The following is a 23,592-nucleotide window of genomic DNA, read 5'->3' on the forward strand; positions in this document are numbered from 1 at the left end:
GAATAAGGTCTATTCTTTCAGGGCCAAAAATATTTATTCTTTTTTTGTTCTTTAGGTATATACCATATATATATATATATATATATATATATATATATATATATATATATATATATAGAGAGAGAGAGAGAGAGAGAGAGAGAGAGAGAGAGAGAGAGAGAGAGAGAGAGAGAGAGGTAGGCCAAACCTCAAGACGCATTAAAAAAAAAAGCAAGAATGCGAACTCTGGGAGCAACTGTGCATTAAATGCAACGGTGGAATGCAACTGATAATCAACTCTCATTGCATATTCAGCGAAGCACAGGGGCCGACGTAGCTGGCTATTCAGTCAGATGTTGCAACATGTCCAGAAAAAAGGTGATGAATCTCTCTCTCTCTCTCTCTCTCTCTAAATACTATGACTGACTGGAATGTTAACCTATTGTTATTATTATTATTATTATTATTATTATTATTATTATTATTATTATTATTATTATTATTATTCAGAAGATGAAGCCTATTCATATGGAACAAGCCCAACAAAGGGGCCACTGACTTGAAATTGAAGCTTCCAAAGAATATTAAGGTGTTCATTAGGAAGAAGTAAGAGGAAGTAAAGGGAAAAAATATATAATAATAATAATAATAACCTAACAAGATAATGACGTAATTTAAGCAAGAAAAAGTCGAACCACAACAAAGGTAGAGTGGCGTCTTCTGAACAGTCGGGAATCCTTTGATGTGGACAAACAACATTAGACAAACAACTTTATGCCTCATTCTACCTGTTGTTTTACCTTGAAGAACAAACACTCAATGCCTTTTTCTTTATGTCATTCCCACACTCATAAATCATTCCTCTTGAATCCATGCTTCTCTCTCTCTCTCTCTCTCTCTCTTCTCTCTCCAGTTACCTGATTTCCAAATCAATTTCTATCTACCATTTTATTGATTTATAAATTTCAGTATCATAACACTTTTAGTTGTCTTACTGTTCCAACTCTCTCTCTCTCTCTCTCTCTCTCTCTCTCTCTCTCTCTCTCTCTCTCTCTCTCTCTCTCTCTCTCTCTCAGATTTGCATTCCTTCAAAACACGCTCTTCATTCCCCAATTTCCTGATTTCCAAATCAATATCTAGCCATATCCATGACCTGGACTTGAGACGGTCTTACAACTAAGACTTTCTGCTCTCTCCTATTATTTCCATTTAGACTTACGATTCTAGACTTTTTTTCTCTCGTATTCCTTTCCAATATCAACATCTTCATTTCATTATTCAAATTCTGCAGGACTTTATATCTTTCTGAGTCCTCATTTATCATTTATCCATTCGTTACTTTTTTTTTGTCTTTCTCGACTGGTTTATGTAACTTGATCTAGTTTCTACCACTTGACATGATTTCTGGGACTTCCAGAAGTTCCTGCGGCTTATCAAGTTTCTGTGACTTCCAAAAGTTCCTGTGACTTATAAGGTTTCTGGTACTTAACTTGGTTTCTGTGACTTCCAAAAGTTTCTGGGACTTTATAATGTTTCTGTAACTTCCAAAAGTTCCTGTGATTTCCAAAAGTTTCTGTGACTTCTAAAAGTTCCTGTGACTTTATAATGTTTCTGCGACTTCCAAAAGTTTTTGTGACTTCCAAAAGTTTCTGTTACTTAGAAGGTTTCTGTTGCTTAACTTGGTTTCTGTGACTTTATAAAGTTTCTGTGACTTCCAAAAGTCTCTGTGACTTTATAAAGTTTCTGTGACTTCCAAAAGTTTCAGTGACTTTATAAAGTTTCTGTGACTTCCAAAAGTCTCTGTGACTTTATAATGTTTCTGTGACTTCCAAAAGTTTCTGTGACTTTATAGAATTTCTGTGACCTCCAAAAGTTTCTGTGAAGTATCACAGTTTCTGTGAATTAGCATAATTCCTCTGACTTTGTAAGGTATTTGTGGCTTAACATGTTTTCGGGACACAAATGGTTTCTATAAACTTATTATTATTATTATTATTATTATTATTATTATTATTATTATTATTATTATTATTGAGAAGATGAACCTATCATATGGAACAAGCTCACAAAAGGGGCCATTGACTTGAAAATCCAGCTTCCAAAGAATATTATTATTATTACTATTATTATTATTATTATTATTATTATTATTATTATTATTATTCAGAAGATGAACTAACATGGCTTCATTCACGTAACGCCTGAATTCAAATCTTTGTCTAATGTGACTTAACATGGCTCCTGTGACTCAGATTTCCAGTTTCCATGACTTTCCAACGGCGTACCCTCGTCCGGGGCATTCAGAGACCCGGTGCCCGGTAATGCCAACGGTCGTCCTTGACTGAAGTCGACCAGGGAGGGGTGCCCACGAGATTTGCAACGCTGATTTGGACGTTATCCGGTCACGCCCTCATAAATACACCCGGGGAATCTAGGTTAAGCTCATGAGGTCTGCTCCTGAGATTGCGCTGGATTGGGCCACAAGAATATTATTATTATTATTATTATTATTATTATTATTATTATTATTATTATTATTATTATTATTATTATTATTTCTTCCTTATGAAATTCTACTGGATTTGACTGTAAACATATTATTATTATTATTATTATTATTATTATTATTATTATTATTATTATTATTATTATTATTAAGAAACTTCATAACTGTCTCACCCCTAAATAAGCATCCTACAATTTCACAGGATACCACAAGGGTACCAGGGAGGATACCACAGAGTACCAGGGAGGACACCAGGGAGGATACCACAGGATACCAGGGAGGATACCACAGGATACCAGGGAGGATACCACAGAATACCAGGGAGGACACCAGGGAGGATACCACATAATACCAGGGAGGCTACCAGAGGATACCACAAGGATACCAGGGAGATACCACAAGGATACCATGGAGGATACCACAGGATACCACAGAATACCAGAGAGGATACCACAAGGATACCAGGGGGATAACACAAGGATACCATGGGAATACCACAAGGATACCAGGGAGGATACCACAAGAATACCACAAGGATGCCAGGGAAGATACTACATGATGCCACAAGGATACTGCAGGATACCACAAGGATACCAGGGAGGATACCACAAGGATACCACAGAATACCAGGGAGGCTACCAGAGGATACCAGGGAGGATACTACAGGATACCAGGAAGGATACCACAGGATACCATGGAGGATACCACAGGATACCACAGAATACCACAAGATACCAAAGGATACCAGGGAGGATACTACAGGACATCACAAGGATACCAGGGGATACCACAAGAATACCAGGGAGGATGCTACAGTATACCACAAGGATACCTGGGGGATACCACAGGGATACAAGGGAGGATATTGCAGGATACCACAAGGATACCACAGAATACCAGGGAGGCTACCAGCAGATACAAGGATACCAGGGAGGATACCACAAGATATCAAAGGATAACAGGGAGGATACTACAGGATACCAGGGGATACCACAAGAATACCATGGAGGATACCACAGGATACCATAAGGATACTACAGGATACCACAAGGCTACCAGGGGGATACCACAAGGATACCAGGGAGGATACTACAGGATACCAGGGAGGATACCACAAGGCTACCAGAGAATACCAGGGAGGCTACCAGAGGATACCACGAGGATACCACAGGATACCAGGGAGGATACTACAGGATACCACAAGGATACCAGGGAGGATACTACAGGATACCACAAGGATACCAGGGAGGATACTACAGGATACCACAAGGATACCAGGGAGGATACTACAGGATACCACAAGGATACCACAAGGATACCAGGGGGTACCACAAGGATACCAGGAAGGATACTACAGGATACCAGGGGGGTACCACAAGGATACCAGGGAGGATACTACAGGATACCAGGGGGGTACCACAAGGATACCAGGGAGGATACTACAGGATACCACAAGGATACCAGGGGGATACCACAAGGATACCAGGAAGGATACTACAGGATACCACAAGGATACCAGGGGATACCACAAGGATACCATGGAGGATACTACAGGATACCACAGGATACCAGGGGTACCACAAGGATACCAGGAAGGATACTACAGGATACCACAAGGATACCAGGGGTACCACAAGGATACCATGGAGGATACTACAGGATACCAGGATACCAACCACAAGGATACCAGGAAGGATACTTACAGGATACCACAAGGATACCAGGGGATACCACAAGGATACCATGGAGGATACTACAGGATACCACAAGGATACCAGGGGGTACCACAAGGATACCAGAAAGGATACTACAGGATACCACAAGGATACCAGGGGATACCACAAGGATACCAGGGAGGATACTACAGGATACCACAAGGATACCAGGGGATACCACAAGGATACCAAGGAGGATACTACAGGATACCACAAGGATACCAGGGGATACCACAAGGATACCAGGGGATACCACAAGGATACCATGGAGGATACTACAGGATACCAGGGGGTACCACAAGGATACCAGGAAGGATACTACAGGATACCACAAGGATACCAAGGGATACCACAAGGATACCAGGGAGGATACTACAGGATACCACAAGGATACCAGGGGATACCACAAGGATACCAGGGAGGATACTACAGGATACCACAAGGATACCAGGGGATACCACAAGGATACCAGGGAGGATACTACAGGATACCACAAGGATACCAGGGGGTACCACAAGGATACCAGGGAGGATAATACAGGATACCAGGGGGATACCACAAGGATACCAGGAAGGATACTACAGGATACCAGGGGGATACCACAGGATACCATGGAGGATATCACAGGACCACAGGATACCACATCTCCATCGACGAGTGATGACACAACGATGACATCGACGAATATCTACAGAATCTTTCATCTGTACCGGGAAGAGATATCGCAATAGCAGAACGGGTTTTTTCTCGTAGTGGTTGGTAAGGAGAGAGAGAGAGAGAGAGAGAGAGAGAGAGAGAGAGAGAGAGAGAGAGAGAGAGCAAAACAAAAGAGGGAGAAAGAAAATGAAAAAAAAGGAGCCTAGGGCGTCTTCCCGGGCAATGGAGAGAGAGAGAGAGAGAGAGAGAGAGAGAGAGAGAGAGAGAGAGAGAGAGGGGGCTTATCTAGGGAGTTGACATCTTAATGGAAGGTTCCATTCACCTGCCACATCCGGCGGTCCCTGCCGACCTCCTCCTGGAATAACGTTCATTTCACGGCCGGGCGATGGAATCCGCATACACATTCTGTCCCACATCGGGATCGAACCCCGGTCTCTCAAATGGAAGGCCAGGGCGTTAGCAATTGACCCACACACACACACAAACACATAACACATATAATATATATATATAGTATATCGTTTCATTTCCTTTAGAACAAGCTTCGGATCTCTCTTCTTCCTTCTGTTTTCTCTGACAATCTATCTACCTACAGTCATTTCATCCCTAGCATTCTCCGGGTCTGGGCTGGTCCAGGACACCATTGGTCATTCACTCCTGGGAACACAGAGTCCAGAAGTTTCAATGGTCCATATACGGAAAGTAGAAGAAGAAGAAGAAGAAGAAGAAGAAGAAGAAGAAGAAGAAGAAGAAGAAGAAGAAGAAGAAGAATCTCCTTGTGAACAATAGTTCCCTCTCTCTCTCTCTCTCTCTCTCCTTCTCTCTCTCTCTCTCTCTCTCTCTCTCATTTTGCCTTCCCCACATTGTCCAGTTATCACATTCCTGCTTCTCTCTCTCTCTCTCTCTCTGTAATTTAATTTCTTTCCCACTTCCTCCAGTCATTGACATTATTCTCTCTTTCTCTCTCTCTCTCTCATTCGTCCTCCCCACATTGTCCAGTTATCACATTCCTCCTTCTCTCTCTCTCTAATTGCATTTCTTTCTTTCCCACTTCCTCCAGTCATTGACATTCTTCTCTCTCTCTCTCTCTCTCTCTCTCTCTCTCCACCAAGCCTCGTCAATCTACTCCAGTTTGGCGGCATTGTTTTCTCTCGTGTGACTCACCCATCATTATTATGTGGCGTTCAACCCCCTTCTTCTACTTCCATCATTCATTTCCTGCAGCAGCCCTCTCCCAAAACTCGCACCCATTACCTATGTAAATCGGGCAGCTGCCGAATGGTATAGTTTTACCTAATGGGCATCTAGCATCCTCCTTTTTTGGGCACGGCTGCAAGCAATTCTTCTAATGGCTCCGTTGAGGAGTTCGTGAGGTCTTTGGAAAGGGCTATTGAATGAACCCTCGTCTCTCTCTCTCTCTCTCTCTCTCTCTCTCTCTTCTCTCTTTGGAAGGTTGAAATGTCAGAAACTTTTATAGGTTCGAGGAACAATTTACGTCAGTTTGTTTATCAAGTTTGTTCCATATCAAAGGAAGATAAGTTTTCCATCTTAGATTGGAATGGAATACAGTCTAGGCTAAGCAAGCACTGGGACCTATGAGGTCATTCAGCACTGTAAGGGATACTGACAGCACAAAGGTTCTAAAAGTGTAACAGGAGGAAAACCTCGCAGTTGCACTATGAATGGAAGAAAGAGAATATGAATGGGAGTACAATAAAAAAAATGAAACGGGTCGCAGTTAGGAGCCTTAGGAACGCTGCGAAAAAACCTTTAGTAACGCCTACAGTGCACCGCGTGAGATGCATTGACAGCACTACTACCCCCGTACGGGGATACACACACACACACACACACACACACACACATACACACACAGGACTTCTAATGCGTCGCCACTCGGAAGTACCAAGGGTGACCGAACGACCGCCATATTGGGAAGTGTCATGTCTGTGCCACGAAGGCTAACAGCTATTATGATGGATCCTGCCATGACTTACGTAAAAGGATTATGAAACAACTTCATGTTTACCTGAATTAAGTCATTTAAATTCACAGTAATCCAGGAAGAACATAAAAAAGGAAATGAGAGACGACTGACGTTATAATAATGAATACTTGTCCATCACTTGTGCGTATCTTGTTAGGCCAAGCAGTCTGGACAACTATTTGAAGTCATACAGGGTTGTCAGGCGTACAAATACACTGACAACAGATCCATATTTGGATCTGGCCCTGTCTCAAATCATTCCAAATCTTCGTGGCTTAATAGCCCACCCCTCCAAAAAATATGACTGCAGTCCATTGTTAACTATCTGGAATATATCACGTGTACAAACGACAAAGAAAAAATGAATAGAGTCCAAGATTTGTATTTGGATCAAAGCTTAGAATATCAACTTCTCTACCCTCTAAAAAATTTCATTGAAAACCATCAGTACATTTTTTGGTTATGCTGTGAACAGAAACAAATAAAATTATCCTAGATCCATCTCAAAACCTAACCAAATCTTCTTAGGTCCATAGTCCATCTAAAAAAAATTCAGTGGAATCCACCAATTAGCTTTTGTGATGTGTTGTGGACAAAACTTCGGATGTTCAAGGGAAAATGTAATGCATTACTACCCTAATACTATTCCTCTTGCATTTTAGTACATCTTTATTTATTTATCTATTTATTAATTTATTTATTTTCCTTTTTCTATATGTGGTATCTCTTCTTTCTGTATTTCCCTTTACTTCCTCTTATTTCTTCCTAATGAACACCTTAATATTCTTTGGAAGCTTCAATTTCAAGTCAGTGGCCCCTTTGGTGGGCTTGTTCCATATGAATAGGTTTCATCTTCTGAATAATAATAATAATAATAATAATAATAATAATAATAATAATAATAATAATAATAATAATAATAAAAATAATAATAATAATAAAACGACAAACAAACAAAAACATCTCAATCAACTCCTCTAAAGCCCACGGTCCACAATGCCCAAATCATCTTGGGAATCAGTTAATTCAAGTCTGGAGACGTTTCATAAATCTAGGATTCTCATTTAAACTTTTTGCCACAAGCAGAGGGCAGTGAGATGGCTAGCCTAACCACATCCCTGTGTCTAATCTAGGCCTGAGGAGAGAGAGAGAGAGAGAGAGAGAGAGAGAGAGAGAGAGAGAGAGAGAGAGAGAGAGAGAGAGAGAGAGGCTTAATCGAAGAATCATAAGAATCTGAATACGGAAAATAATTCTTATTAAGCAATAACTCTCTTAACTCTGTTGGCTTATCGGGCCTCATTGTGACTCATTAATGCAATGACAAGGTTCCTAAACGTCTTCCACAAGGGTCTGGCATTCACTGACGGTCACCCATCCACGCAAGAGCCAAACATGCGTTCTTTTTAGCCCCACTGATCGAAGACTGAGTGTTATCTTTAACTAAATTCCCGTTACAGCATCTGTATCGTTACAGCCCAGTATTTTCTTTGCAACCTTGTATTGACTGTACTTCCTTTTTTTTTTTTTTTACCCCGTTACAGCCTGACACTTACGTAACAGTATTGCATTTCCGTTACAGCCTCAATATTTACGTTACAGTCCTGTTTCCGTTACAGCATCCAGCCATTCCCGTTTCAGACTTTTTCGACCGTGTCTCGTAGTTTTTCGATTCCCGTTACATCTTGCCATTCCTGTGAGGGGCAGAGCTCTCCATCCCTGGAACAACCTGTTCCATTTTTCTACCTTTTCCCCGTCATCATCTTTATTCTCGTTCTCATCATTTATTGGCCCTCTCTCTCAATTTCCATGTTCCTTAGCAGTAGTTATTCACTTTCTGCTTCTACTTTTTCTTAATGTTCTTCCTTATTCTTTCAACTTTCTACGTATGTGGTGTTGAACGTTATTCTTCTCCTCCTAGTTCCTTCGTCTTCTTCTTCTTCTCCCTCTTCTCCCTCAGGAGCGTCAGCCAGTCCTACCCGCTCTCCACCTGCCCCGTTACGTGCCCACACCTGAAAGGCCCCCGGGATTCGACCTTGCATACCCACATCTCCCATGCTGGTCAACTCCAGCAGGGACTATTGTACGGCCCTGAGTTGCTCTATTTACACAGTCCCCCTCACCCCCCCACCACGCCCCAAACCCCCGCCCTCGTCCCTACCGGGCATGCATACCCCATGCCTTATAAAATCGATGCCCACCGTGAATCAATGCAAGTTTCAATAGGCCATTTTTCTTTTTAAAGGGCCGCACCCAGTGTCAATGATTCTCTTCAGTGCCAATATTCCACCTCAATGGACGCCATCTGTGCCCATACCCACGTCAATGGTCAATTTCTCACGTCGGTGCCCACCTCCTTACGTCAATACCTCATTCTCGGCGTCAGTACCCGCCATTAATACCCATGTCAGTGCTGCCTCAATACCCAACTTATCTTTCATTATACCCAAATGCCCTCATCCATGAGTAATACCCATAATTAATACCACAAATCAGTACCCCACATTAATACCACATACGCTTCTTCAGTACCCAAACTTATCCTATATACTTCTCTCAACTAATATCACATTCCTTTCAGCTGAATGATTCTTCCGTTAATTTTAAGTTTTCTGTAAAAGAAAACTATTGTGCCGGCTTTGTCCGTCCGCCCGCACTTTTTTCTGGCCGCATTTTTTCTGTCCGCCCTCAGATCTTAAAAACTACTGAGGCTAGAGGGCTGCAAATTGGTATGTTTGATGACTGGAAGGTGGATGATCAACATACCAACTTGCAGCCCTCTAGCCTCAGTGGTTTTGAAGATGTGAGCAAAAGAAAAAAACAAAAAATCAAGGCAAACCAAGATATGGCGAATTTTTACGACCCCACAATACTCGTCGTCTCCATCTGATAGACAAAACTGCAAGATCTCAAGAACGAACGCCCAAAAAACAAGTGGTCGGCGGAGCCTAATTATGTAGAGTATAGCCTCATTAGAAGACGGGACGCCATCTTGCCACTCCTAATCAAAACGGGTATAATATCTTCTCGGTATCTCCTTATCTCACTATCTGCTCCGAGTCACTCCTGGGCAGCGTTTGACAGGATATTCTGTCAAAAGATGTGGATTTGCGAGACTTTGAGACTTCTAGGAAACGTCTGACTCGTGATTCAGAAGATAAGGATTTGCGGTACTACTTTGGCTTGTTATCTAGACGTCACCTACTCCGAGGTGCTAGTACTAAACATGGCGGGGGCTCCTTGGGACGCCGTGTTTAGTACTAGCCCCTCGGGAAGCAAAGTATTATATACAACCACTTCTATATCGTGTGTCCAGCTAATTATTATTATATAAATAAACGATATCTTCATCTACGTTACATTTACAATACGGTGTTTAGTAAGAAGCCAAAGTAGCACCAAATTTGCTCTCTACTCCAGGTTAAAATGACGTCTTAGTCTAAGAGAATCCTCTCAAAAAGGTACGACCTCTAGCCTCATTCTGAAGAGAGAGAGAGAGAGAGAGAGAGAGAGAGAGAGAGAGAGAGAGAGAGAGAGAGAGAGAGAGAGAGAGAGAGAATTTATGGCTTCAAATCCAACAGGCCTATATGTAAATTCGATCTGAAGCCAAACCGCAAAGTAGCCAGCATGACGTCACGATCCCGTTTTCTTTCTTGATCTTCCTTCGGTCCTGGCTCAGGAAACTGACACCTTTCTAGTCGCATACCACCAACTCCGGTGTACTCTGCCAAGACTTTCTCGCATTCTTCGGTTTACTGCTGGTTTCACGGGAGAGAGAGAGAGAGAGAGAGAGAGAGAGAGAGAGAGAGAGAGAGAGAGGGGTCTTTTGTCCTTTACTTCCTTCGCTGTTATGAATGGTCAGAGTAACTGGAAGAGGAGTCTAGACCTACTTATATCTACCATAACAACTCAGCCAAAACATCTCAGAAACCTCATTTCGTTGCTTGATTTCCTTTTAGATGAAAAGGCTGTATTATGAGGTCAAAGTATGCGCGTGCATACTATGAGCTCTAAAGGCATTATGTATTAAAGAGCAACTTTAGCACCGAAGTGGCAACTTGCTGCGTTTTTTCCAATTCTCTAAACCTGATGAGACCATTCATAACAATATTAGCTCATCCTTACAATTTTTCCGAAAGGAACTGGATACATACTCATAAATGGATGTCTATTGTGTACATAACTATCTCATGTAGCCTATTTCGTGAGGAATTTGTCAACAATCGTCCACTTTATTGACAGATGTCGAGAAATGTCACAATAGTGGAAGGCTGCTTCCCTATGGGAATGTCACCTGGAATGTCATCAGATGGAGACGAGATCAGATAAGTCCTTATTCAGGGAGAGAGAGATCGTGGATCTCTCTCTCTCTCTCTCTCTCTCTCTCTCTCTCTCTCTCTCTCTCTCTCTCTCATCTTCTTCAGGTTTAGGCAATAGAATGCCATTAGTTGCCCAATTCATTGCTTTTTGAAAAATGACATCAACACATTAGAATGCCTAAATTTTGGTGCCTTCAAAATAATAATAATAATAATAATAATAATAATAATAATAATAATAATAATAATAATCACAATTATTTTATCATTATTATTATTAATATGTGACCCAATTCGGCTGGCACCTGAATCCTAACCTTAGTTACAAGATTCTATCATGTTCCTACAAATGGTCAAGGGTACTCTATCAACATCATCATCTGATTTCGACTGGTGATCACCCACCCAGAAGGCGACCATCCCCAACAAACCAGCAGTGAAGCCAAAAAATTTTAATCCTCGAGATTTAAGGCTGGTCACCCTTCCAAGACCTTACCCGACCTATTATTTAGTTGATGAAGATGAGAGAAAAACAAAGGAAGTGGAACCAAATAAAAAAAGGTAATGAAAGAATCCTTGAGGATCCTTAAGGATCCTTGGGCATCCCTGAGGATCGCTGCTACATCAACCACAACTGAATCTTCTAATATATACGCATAAAGTTCCAAAGATGGCGAGACCAATTTGGGGGATCCTCGTAAAAGCCCAGGTAATGAGTCCTACAGGTACAAGGTGGGTTAGATTCATTCTCCAGATGTCGGGGCAGTCGGAGATATATGTATATGGGTATGTATATGTATATATACAGTATATATATAGATATATAGTGGCCCCATGAAACTTTCAGCCACGACCAGTGGTGGCCTGTGTTGTTGGCACCTATAGCGGTGACAGACGCACGATCATGGCTAACTCTAACCTTAAATTAAATAAAAACTACCGAGGCTAGAGGGCTGCAATTTGGTATGTTTGATGATTGGAGGGTGGATGACCAACATGCAAATTTGCAGCCCTCTAGCCTCAGTAGTTTTGAAGATCTGAGGACGGACAGAAAAAGTGCGGACGGACAGACAAATAGCCATCTCCATAATAGTTTTCTTTTGCAGAAAACTAAAAATTATGTATTAAAATCAATCTATTTTATTCAGTTTGTCTTGAAAATGTGTATCAATTATACGAAAGTATTCGGTACTTAGTTTATTTTTTCATTTTTTTTCCTTCCTGTGGCGAACATGCAAATTTGATCAAGTGAAAGTTCTGTGATTCTGTGATTCTCTCTCTCTCTCTCTCTCTCTCTCTCTCTCTCTCTCTCTCTCTCTCTCTCTATATATATATATATATATATATATATATATATATATATATATATATATATATATTTATATTTTATATATATTTTTATATACATGTATATAAAATATGTATGTATATAGATATATTATATACAATATATGTATGTATGTGTGTGTGTGTGCGTGTGCGTGTCAAATTCATCCAACCAACCGCTGAATCAAAGAAAGAAACAAATGTACTGAAGACTCCCCAATTACAATCACTGCACATACCTTAGCACAGCACAATCACACACACACATACCAGCTTTCGTTCCCTTTCAAATCATCGTCCATAAACAATGGCACAATGAATCGTCCGCTGGAACCGCAATCGCTCCACGTCTGATTGGCCCTGACCAATTTGTGATTCATCTCATGATCTTAATAACTCGATTGGAGCAGGGATATCATGACTAATGTCAATTATGGCTGGGGGAAATGGCCGCTGGCGGTTACTGCCAGGTAGTTGGGGGTTTGGAAGGGAGAGGAGATGGATGTGAAGTTGATCACAACTTGTTTTTTTAGTTTTCTGGAAAAGAAAACTATAATAGAGATGGCTGCTGTTCGTCTGTCCGTCCGCACTTTTTTCTCCGCCCTCAGATCTTAAAAACTGCTGAGGCTAGAGGGCTGCAAATTGGTATGTTGATCATCCATCCTCCAATCATCAGACGTACCAAATTGCAGCCCTCTAGCCTCACTAGTTTTTATTTTATTGAAGGTTAAAGTTAGCCATGATCGTGGGTTTGGCACTGCTATAGGTGCCTACAATACAGTACACCACCGAGCCGTGGGTGAAATTTTCGCAGGCCACGGCTGAGTTTCATGAGCCGTGGGTGAGAATTTCATACAGCATTATACGCTGTACAGAAAACCTTTTTTTTTATTATCTTTAGTTTCTTCCATTAACTGTGCAACTTCTTGTGGTAATTCTGCTATTTTTTCCTTCGCACGTCTGAGGTCGCAATAATTTCCATTAATTCAATTGAATTGCTTGATAAATTAATATTAGAGAGTAATTTTTATTCGTAACATTTCTATTTATATAATTATTGTTGTTCTCATTATGAAATCATTCATTAATATTACATTTCAGATGAACACCACATTCTTTGGAAGCTTGAATAGGATCAATCTTCTAAATAATAATAATAATAATAATAATAATAATAATAATAATAATAATAATAATAATAATAATAATAATAATAATAATAATAACGCCCTGTGATGTAAAAACTATTAAAATTTTTTAAAAAGTTCTGAAAGACGAATCTGTACCAATTTTTTTCAACAAATGCCAATGGGCCTCAATGGAACATGCCCAAAATACCCAGATCTTACCAGGAATTCACTAGTGAGACCACAGGGCCCATAATACACAAACACAAACACATACACACATGTACATATATGTGTGTGTGTTTATATATACAATATATATAAACAAATATATACATATATATGTATAAATATACGAACATGCATATTTATTTATATATATAAATATATATATATATATATATATATATATATATATATATAGAGAGAGAGAGAGAGAGAGAGAGAGAGAGAGAGAGAGAGAGAGAGAGAGAGAGAGAGAGAACCCATTTAACTAACATACAGAATCTCAACACCTCACGCGTAACATAAAACAAATAATCCGGAAATAAGTCCCGGAAAAGCCTAGAATAAAAAACAAACAACAAACAAACGAAACCACAAAACAAACGAACAGACAAACAGCTGAAAGACTGACCATCCCATCAGGCTACAAAAAGGCGAAAAATAATCAGGCAAATCATTTTGTCCTTTCGGGAGAGTCTCTATTGCAACGGCTAGCCTTGAGGAAGGCCACACAGGCTGCTCTCTGGTGGTCAAGGGGAAATATCCTCCCGTTTATTATTAATTAATATATATATATATATATATATATATATATATATATATATATATATATATATATATATATATATATATACACACACTACCTACTACCTGCTTATCAGTCGATACGAACCCAAGGTCAGAAATGGATCATGAAGTCAGCCACTCTCAAGGAAGAAAGGAGAGGAACTCTCTCTCTCTCTCTCTCTCTCTCTCTCTCTCTCTCTCTCTCTCTCTCTCTCTCTCTCCCTCTGAGAGGGAAATTTGCAGTAAGTTATCTCAATCGATATATAAATCATGAAACAATTTAATTCAAGACCCAATGACCAGATGCAAAATATAGAAATATAAAGTAATTTGATATTTTGGAAATTCATTCCATTTGGGAAACAAAGTAATAAAAATAACATATTTCATATTTCCAGGCTGCTAAAATAAAGTCCCATAAAATATCAACTCCTTTCAATTCCCTTCTTAAATACAATTTTAAACGTACAATATTTTTGAGTCACGCTAAAGTGCAATACTCGTTTTGGAATACAGTATATTTCAGAGTTAAAGTAAAAATAGTATATTTTGCAGCTAAAATTCAATGTCCTTTAGGCCTAATATACGTCTTATGTAAATGCCGAAACAGTATATTAAATGTAATATACATTCACGTTTTAGTTTTCAGTAAAAGTAAACTATTATAGAGATGGCTATTTGTCTGTCCGTCCGCACTTTTTCTGCCCTCCCTCAGATCTTAAGAACTACTGAGGCTAGAGGGCTGCAATTTGGTATGTTGATCATCCACCCTCCAGTCATCAAACATACCAAATTGCAGCCCTCTAGCCCCCTCAGTAGTTTTGATTTTATTTAAGATTAAAATTAGCCATATTCGTACGTCTGGCACCGCTATAAGTACCAATAACATACAGGCCACCACCGGGCCGTGGGTGAAAGTTTCATGGGCCGCGGCTGAGAGTTTCATAGGCCGCGGCTGAGAGTCTCATACAGCATTATAAGCTGTACAGAAAACTCGATTGCGCCGAAGATACTTCGGCGCATTTCTTACTTATTTAGGTATACTAGAATTCGATAAATTTGTAATTAGCACATTTTCTGTTTTAAAGCTGAACACGTGATATTTTTGTTATGATACAATATATTCTACGACTATAATACGTCATAACGTAGATGTGTTACGAGACAGAACATAATTCCGTATTAATTACAATACAGTATTCTATTTCCGTGTTAACATACGCTTTCATTGTAGAATACAAATATACTTCCTTGTAGAATAGCCTCCCTACTGAGGGCGGTGTGCAATTGGAACTTCTTCAGAACTTCAATGCATCACTACCCTGATAGACTATTATCCTTGCATTTTAATACTTATTTTATCTATTTATTCTGTATTTCCCTTTACTTCCTCTTACTTCTTCCTGATGAACTCCTCAATAGTCTTTGGAAGCTTGGATTTCAAGTCAGTGGCCCCTTTGGTGGGCTTGTTCCATATGAATAGGGTTCATCTACTGATTAATAATAATAATAATAATAATAATAATAATAATAATAATAATAATATTCCCCATCTCTCCTCAAAAGGGGACTGCACTCATCAATGCCTCTTATTCTTGCCTTTGCTTTCCTTGTTTTAGTAATTCTCTCATGTCATCATCCATTCTCATCTCACCTCACCAGATACGTCCAACAATTACTTCTGGGAATTCCTCATCACCCGAGTCTCTGACCCCTGCTCTATTTCTTTCTCAAAACAGATGTAACAGACGACAAGTCTTCCTTTAACTCATACACAGATTCCATCATGTTGTAAGACACCAGAGTCTTTCTAGTTTATAATGGTAGTCTTTAGATAAAAAACAAGTGAAAAATGCAGCGAAGTGTCTTTGGCACAATCGAGCTTTCTGTACAGTGTATAATGCTGTGTAAAACTCTCAGCCAGGGCCCATGAGACTCTCACCCACGGCCCGGTGGTGGCATGTGTTGTTGGCGCCTATAATGTTGCCAGACGCACGATCATGGTTAAACTTAGCCTTGGATAAAATATAAACTACTGAGGTTTAGAGGGCTGCAATTTAGTATGGTTGATGATCGGAGGGTGGATGATCAACATACCAATTTGCAGCCCTCTAGCCTCAGTAGTTTCTAAGATCTGAGGGCGGAGAGAAAAAGTGCTTAAACTCTGAACATTACAAGCCTTACAAGCACAAAGTGTTTTTAGTTACCTTATACACCAGAGCTTGTTATATCTAAAACCTTTGTTACATTAAAAAAAAACGAACAACGGAAGAGAGCTAAAGAACTCGTTGGAGGAGAATGCCCCGGGCATCAAGACTTGCCTCAGGGGCATGCAGGAAACCATTATCTCTTGGGCACTATTATCATCTTAATAAGGAAGATCATGAGAAGAGCTGGATACCCAAGTGAACTATGCATGGAATTCTGATGTCAAGTAACTATGAATTATGCTAACAATGCTCTAATTATCTCTTTGTATTATTACATATTACATATGATACAGGCACGTACTTTCAGTGTTTTCACATTGATAGGACATTAAACTTAAAATCCTTTCACTATTTCTACAGTTATACGACGTGAAACTTACACAATATCATTGTTTCAATACTTATATGACATGAAACTTATACAATATCATTGCTCCCACACTTATACAACATGAAACTTACACAATATCATTGTTTCCACACTTCTACGACATGAAACTTACACAATATCACTGTTTCCACACTTATATGAATTCAAACTCACACGATTTCATTGTTCCCATACTTATACGACGTGAAACTTACAAGATATCATTGTTTCCACACGTATCTAACATGAAACTTATATGATGAATGTCATTGTTTCCACACTTACACATCGTGAAACTCACACGATAACCTTGTTCCAACACTTATGTGAACTGAAGCTTTACACATTTAATTGTTTCCACACTCATACAACATGAAACTTACACAATTTCATTGTTTCCACACTTATACAACATGAAACTCACACCATAACCTTATTCCCACATTTATATGAACTGAAACTTAGACATTTAATTGTTTCCACACTTACACGACATGAAACTTACACGATATTTTTGTTTCCAAATTTATTTGACATGAAACCTACATGATATTGTTTCCACACTTATATGACATGAAACTTACAGAATGTATGTCATTGTTTTCACACTTATACAGACATGAAACTTACACAATTTCATTGTTTCCACACTAATACATGAAACTTACAAGATTTCATTGTTTCTGTACTTATATGACATGGAGCTTACACAATGTATGTCATTGTTCCCACACTTACAAGACATGAAAATTCCACAATTTCATTGTTTACACACTTATATGATATGCATTTTTTCATTGCTTCCACACTTATAAGTCAATAAATTTCTATGCTTGCATTGTCCACACATTTAAGTAGCATAAAACTTACACACTTTTACAGCTTGCACATTATCAGAGATTATACACTCACTCTGAATCACTTTCACAGTCAGAAGACACGATACACACAATGGATTCTTGCATTCTTTCTCTGCACCTTCATATGACATGGGACTCACATACTTTAAGATTTTTGCATGTTTACAGGACATAATAGTCCTACATACTTTCTTTGGATGAAAACTAATGAGACATAATACTTTTACATGTTTTTCAGTTTTCTGTAAAAGAAAACTATTATGGAGATGGCAATTTGTCTGTCCGTCCCCACTTTTTCTGTCTGCCTTCAGATCTTAAAAACTACTGAGGCTAGAGGACTGCAAATTGGCATGTTGATCATCCACCCTCCAATCATCAAACATACCAAATTGCAGCCCTCTAGCCTCAGTAGTTTTTATTTTATGTAAAATTGAAGTTAGTCATGATCGTGCATTTGGCACCGCTATAGGTGCCAACAACACAGGCCACCACCGGACCATGGTTGAAAGTTTCATGTGCCACGGCTGAGAGTTTCATGGGCCGTGGCTGAGAGTTTTCATACAGCATTATAAGCTGTACAGAAAACTCAACTGCGCCAAAGTTTCCGGCGCATTTTTTACTTGTTATTCATCCATTCACCCTTAAAGATGTACACTAGTGGTCCTCAACCTTTTTTGGCCCATGCACCATATGCCAGAATGTCATTCCCCCCTTCCCCCCCACTTTCCAAAATTGTCAGCCCCAAAAGGTGCATTCCGAATAATATGCAACAAAGAACCAGCACAAACACACAAGCTAGCGGAGAGGAAAGCCCAGCGTAACCTCTCAGTAGTGCAGACCGATGCACACTGCGTTTTGTGTGGTCCTAGAGCCAGTTTGAGCCTACCAACCTGTGGTCACAATTCACCCCTGGTTGAGAACCACTGATGTATCAACATCTTTAAGACACTAAACCTCCCACATGGCTTCAGTTCTGACACATTCACCTCTTCATACAGTCCAGAGACAAGACTCTTTCCAACTGTATGTTGTTTACAAAAGTCTCTAACAACCTTTACCAGTTTTTTGTTGGTTAAGATATTCCGTGGTATCTAACCCCTTTTCCTTTGAGTATGGACAAAATATCGATTATGAAATATAAGCACCTTTTTCATTCCAAACACAGTCGTTCTTAAGGAGAGCAAAGAAAGTAATTAACTTGGGAAGCAAAACTACATTAAAATTTGCCTCTAAGCTAAGGAAGGTGAGAAAAGAGAATAGGTGAAAATAAAGGAAAAAGTGAACAGAGGTATTTAGTAACAAGTAAAGAATAAAAGTAAATGAATCAGTGACTCATTATGGAATCGATGGGGTAAAAATAACTAGAATCAGAGAGTTGCACTTCAGTTTAGTCTTCAAGTTTAGTCTACGAGAAGGGGTATTCGGGCCAAAGGCTACAGTCTGGAAAACCACTGTGCTGAACCCAGCATGGAGCAACTAATTTGTTGCCTGAAAGAGTCCAAGCTATCACGAAAAGTATTAGGTACCCTACAGTTAATTACGTGATGCATAACTGCAGTCCAGGGATGCAGATACAATGTCCAGATGTTAGTTTGTTTCATTTTCCAATAAGAGTACCTAAGAACAACTGCTAGTTACATTCCATAGCTGCATATTAATTATTGTTGAAATTATATTGTCTTCACTGCCAAAATGAAAACAATTTGTCACCTTAATTCATAAGCTAACTGGTCATATGGCACTATAACTTACATAAGTAATGACTAAATTTCATAACGTTGAAACTTGAACTTTGATAAAAAAAAAAAAATCCTACAAAGCACCTTTGTTTGAAGCTTATCAGAAAAAAGGGCTAAAATAGGGAAGACATGAATTTTCAACGAATCTGCAATACCTGAAAGATTCATTACGTGAATAAAACTGAAGCTTTACAGAAACTACACTAAGTAAACATTAAAAGAATGGAAAATTGGATGAGAAAGAGGGCACAGTGTGTGTGGAGAAGAATCTTTAGTGGGAGGAAAGTACCACCTCAGTCACCACTGAAAAAGTGACTGCTGGTGGAATCTCCCAAGAACATAATAAAAACCTTGCATTTTCCTTTCTTCTTACCTTTCATACTTTGAGACCTCTTCACCGAAGCTCCCAGCCTCTTTTCTGTCCTGACAGAGGCTGTAGTAACAGTTGTGATGCTGGTGGTAACAGCTGTATCATCACACGTAGCGGCAACACCCTGATACACCACACATGTCTTGGGGGGTTCAATTTTCTTAAAATCTATGAACTCAAATTCACTTTCAGCATCAGACCAGGAGAAAGATAACGTGTCATCCACAGCGGGTTCATCAGCTCCAGATCGCATCTGATCTGTTGCTGGTGTGTCACCTCTAGAATCCAATGGTCCCGTAGTCTGGGCATCAGACTGCATCACATCGCCGTCTTCATGAATGACCAGTGGATTACCTTTGACATCTTCCTCGGTCAGAGATTCAGTATCTGTTTCAGGGGGATTCAAGCACTTGTTCTCTAGAAGATCTTGGAAGGTTGCTGGAGAGTTTAAAACTCCGGCACCATCACTCTCAATGGAGTCACAAGACACTTCTTTAGTTTGTTTTGTTGTGCCAAAAGGCGTCGATGTCATGAGCGGGCTTGCATTGGCTAAGGTAAGTGTCTTTCCTCTGGTCTTATGACTTCTTAGATGTGATTTCCTTACCTGATGTCCTTTACCATTGTTTGACTTCGGTGTAAACATATCATAGTCAAGGTTGTCAAGCTCCGAATCAGTTTCAGAAAATGATTCAAAGTCTTCGTTCTGTGCAATGTCTTCGTCAGAGAAAGATTCCGACAGAATGTTTCCTGTTCCTTTCTCTTTCAGGTGACTCTCAACGTCATTCTGACTCATACTTTTCTTAACCCTTTCATCTACTACATTGCTTTTTCTTCCTATGACATCAATTGTGCTTGTGCTCTTCTTGACCTTGTGTTCAGCTCTCCCTTGATCTTTCCTGAGAGATGCCTTGGGAGGTTCTTCAGTGGTTGTTCCTAAACGTGCCATGTTTTTGCTGATCTTTTCACAGAGTTTGGGTATAAGGGCTGAAGCAGTCGGGTAAGAATGTCTCGAAATTGACTTGGAGAGACCATCTAGGGTTGAAGCTTCCGACGAACTTGTCTGTACGCCCGACGACAAGGTTGAGACACAACTGACCTCATTTGCTGAACCTGGGTTTGTGGTGACATTCACAACTACTTCAGGGAAACTTGCCTTTTTCTCAGTGTCACACGATTTATCTGCACTTGTTGTCTCATTGGCTCTTCCTGCAATTCCATCTTGCGATCGAAGCGGCAGAGGCTTTGTTCGCTGAGGACTTGCCTTCCTAGAAATTTTGGCATTACTGTCATTAATGGTAATGACGGTAATGCTTCCAGTGGCTGTTTCGCTACTGGTAACGTTCTTATCTTCCTCATCAAGTGAATTATCGCTTTCGTCTATAAAAGGAATGGAGTCGTTTGAACCAAGAGGATTATGCCTCTTTTCTCTTGCCTGCATGGCTGTTGTCTGTGGGGTGTAAGCCAGATTATCCTGATTCAAAAAGGCAATTCTCTCGTAAACATCTCCCTCTCCGTCATTGGATGACTCACTGTCAACTCCCAAAAGTTCTTCCTCTCTGACCCTCCGAATGATCTGGTAGTTTTCATAATTTTCGTCATCATCGCCAATCACTTTCCCCTCTTTCGTCATCTTAATCACTTTATAATTTTCATAAATATGATCCTCATCATCTTCACTGTCAGATTCTTTCTTGAAAACCTGGCAGACATAAATCGTTTCTACGCACTGGTCGTTCTCGGCAAATTCACCACAATTAGCATTGGGAAGAGCTTCATATATGAACTTGATTTCCCCACTTGATTTCTCTTCCTTTTCTAAACTGAAATAGCCTCCCTCTTGTTCCTCAGCATCTTTCTCTGATCCAACTTTGGAATCACTTTTCTCATCTGAGCATCGCTCAGGTCTTGGGGATTCCAACTTCCTTCTAGATCGACAAAGTTCAGAAGAACCATGTTCTGTGTTCGTTTTGTTCCCCTTAGCAGTAGCAACCTGACGAGCATCACTTTCTTCTTTCTTACTACGTTCCCTGTTTTCAAGACTGTCACTCTTCCTGGACACCTCAGAGTTAACGATCAAGCTGACATTTGTGCCTGAAGGAACCGAGTTCCTAGAGTCTGATTTGCGAAGGCGGGAAGCTGAACGTGATCTTTGAGGTCTGACTGGAGGAACATCCTCCGACGAATTAGCATTGGCATGGGTGATGTACAAATTGTCAGTAGCACTGACGCTCCTAGTACGTAGAGCAGATTTTCCGTGGGACTTTTTCCCATTCGAATTGTGCTTGTATTTTTCTGCGCTGTCCAGATGGTAAGCCGATCGATCGGCATAGCTACCCAAGCTATGACGCTGCCTCCGAGCATCAATCCTCAACGGATCTTTGGTGTTCAGTAGAGAGCGCACATCTTTATCACTCTTTGTGCTGAGTAGGGACCTCTCGCTCTCACTCACTGGGGTATCATCACCCTTCCTCTTTTCCTTTTTATTACCAGGCCTTTTCTTGCCCCCAATATCAATGTCCTGAAATGAGACACCTGAGACTGCCTTGTACACAGTTGTTTTCCTCTGGGCGAGCATGAAGTGGGAAGGTGAGAAGACCTTGTTGATGACTGGCACAATCCTGTGGCGGACTCCGCCGGGTCCTGCATCGCCGCCTGCCTTCTTTCCCTTAGAGGCAGACGCACTGGACGGGCACAGTAGCACCTTAAATTCGTTGCTGGCATCCATTTTATAAAGTGCCAATACTGGGTTATTTGCAATGGATTCTTAACGAGAGTGCTTAGGCATATGCTACCTATCCCACACTATAGTAGAACAGGTCAAGTATCTGTGCTGTGTCATTAAGACCAAAGCAGATATGAAGAGACATTTTTCAGGATGGTTTCATAACTTCATCATCAGTGTCCACAAACCAGTAATTGGCTGAATTTGATTTGCATATGTGTAGTTAGGCATAACCTTAATGCAGAACTGAGCTCCTGTCAAATATTTTGGTTTATCTTCTTATGTCTTTCCATTGAATCAACATATGGGATGACAGTCAGCTGCCTGATCCAGTTCCAACATGCTGCCTGAAAAGAAAGAGAAACAAGGAGTAAGTTTATTTACATGAAGCTGGAATTGTTTTGCCTGTAAAAGAATTCACTCAAAAATTCACTAAAAAACCACTCTAGTGATTATAGTCAAACTTTCAAGGTATTAATCCGGTATGTATCCACCTACGCGTCACCTCCGAGATGCTCGTACTAGGCATGGAAGAAGCTCAATGGGACGCCATGTTTAGTACTAACCCCTCGGGGATCAAAGCATTATATACACCCATTTCTATATATTAATAAATTATATCTTTGATCCCCGAGGGGCTAGTACTAAACACGGCACCCCACTGAGCCTCCGCCATATTTAGTACTAGCACCTCGGAGGCGACAAATAGGTGGATACATACACGGTCAATACCAACTTTCAAAACAACTACTACGTGTTACAGACAGATTACAGTGTACAGAAGTCTTTTTTTATTTTATTTCCATTGTTCAAATTAAAATATGGTCTGGTATGCCGGGACCAACCAAAAACTCAAATTAGTAACTTAGTGTGAAAACTAATATTGAGCAGTTTTTCCAAACAACTCACATACTTG

At 40.1% G+C, this 23,592-nt stretch overlaps 1 protein-coding gene across 6 annotated transcripts in view; it reads right to left on the reverse strand.

The window, feature by feature from the left end:
* The window catches only part of LOC136856436 (disabled homolog 2-interacting protein-like), a 439,969-nt gene that overhangs the window by 410,542 nt on the left and 5,835 nt on the right, over nucleotides 1–23,592 (reverse strand). For all 6 annotated transcript variants that reach the window (XR_010858331.1, XR_010858330.1, XR_010858329.1 and 3 more), the window contains exon 2: nucleotides 19,958–23,023. Coding sequence is in view for 2 of the 6 variants with exons in the window: in XM_067134311.1 (XP_066990412.1) it covers nucleotides 19,958–22,679 (2,722 nt within the window). In the remaining 4 variants the exon portion in view is untranslated. The remainder of the gene's footprint in view (nucleotides 1–19,957; nucleotides 23,024–23,592) is intronic.

Source organism: Macrobrachium rosenbergii, chromosome 35 (genome assembly GCF_040412425.1).
Source record: "Macrobrachium rosenbergii isolate ZJJX-2024 chromosome 35, ASM4041242v1, whole genome shotgun sequence".
In the NCBI taxonomy this organism is placed as follows: Eukaryota; Metazoa; Arthropoda; class Malacostraca; order Decapoda; family Palaemonidae; genus Macrobrachium; species Macrobrachium rosenbergii.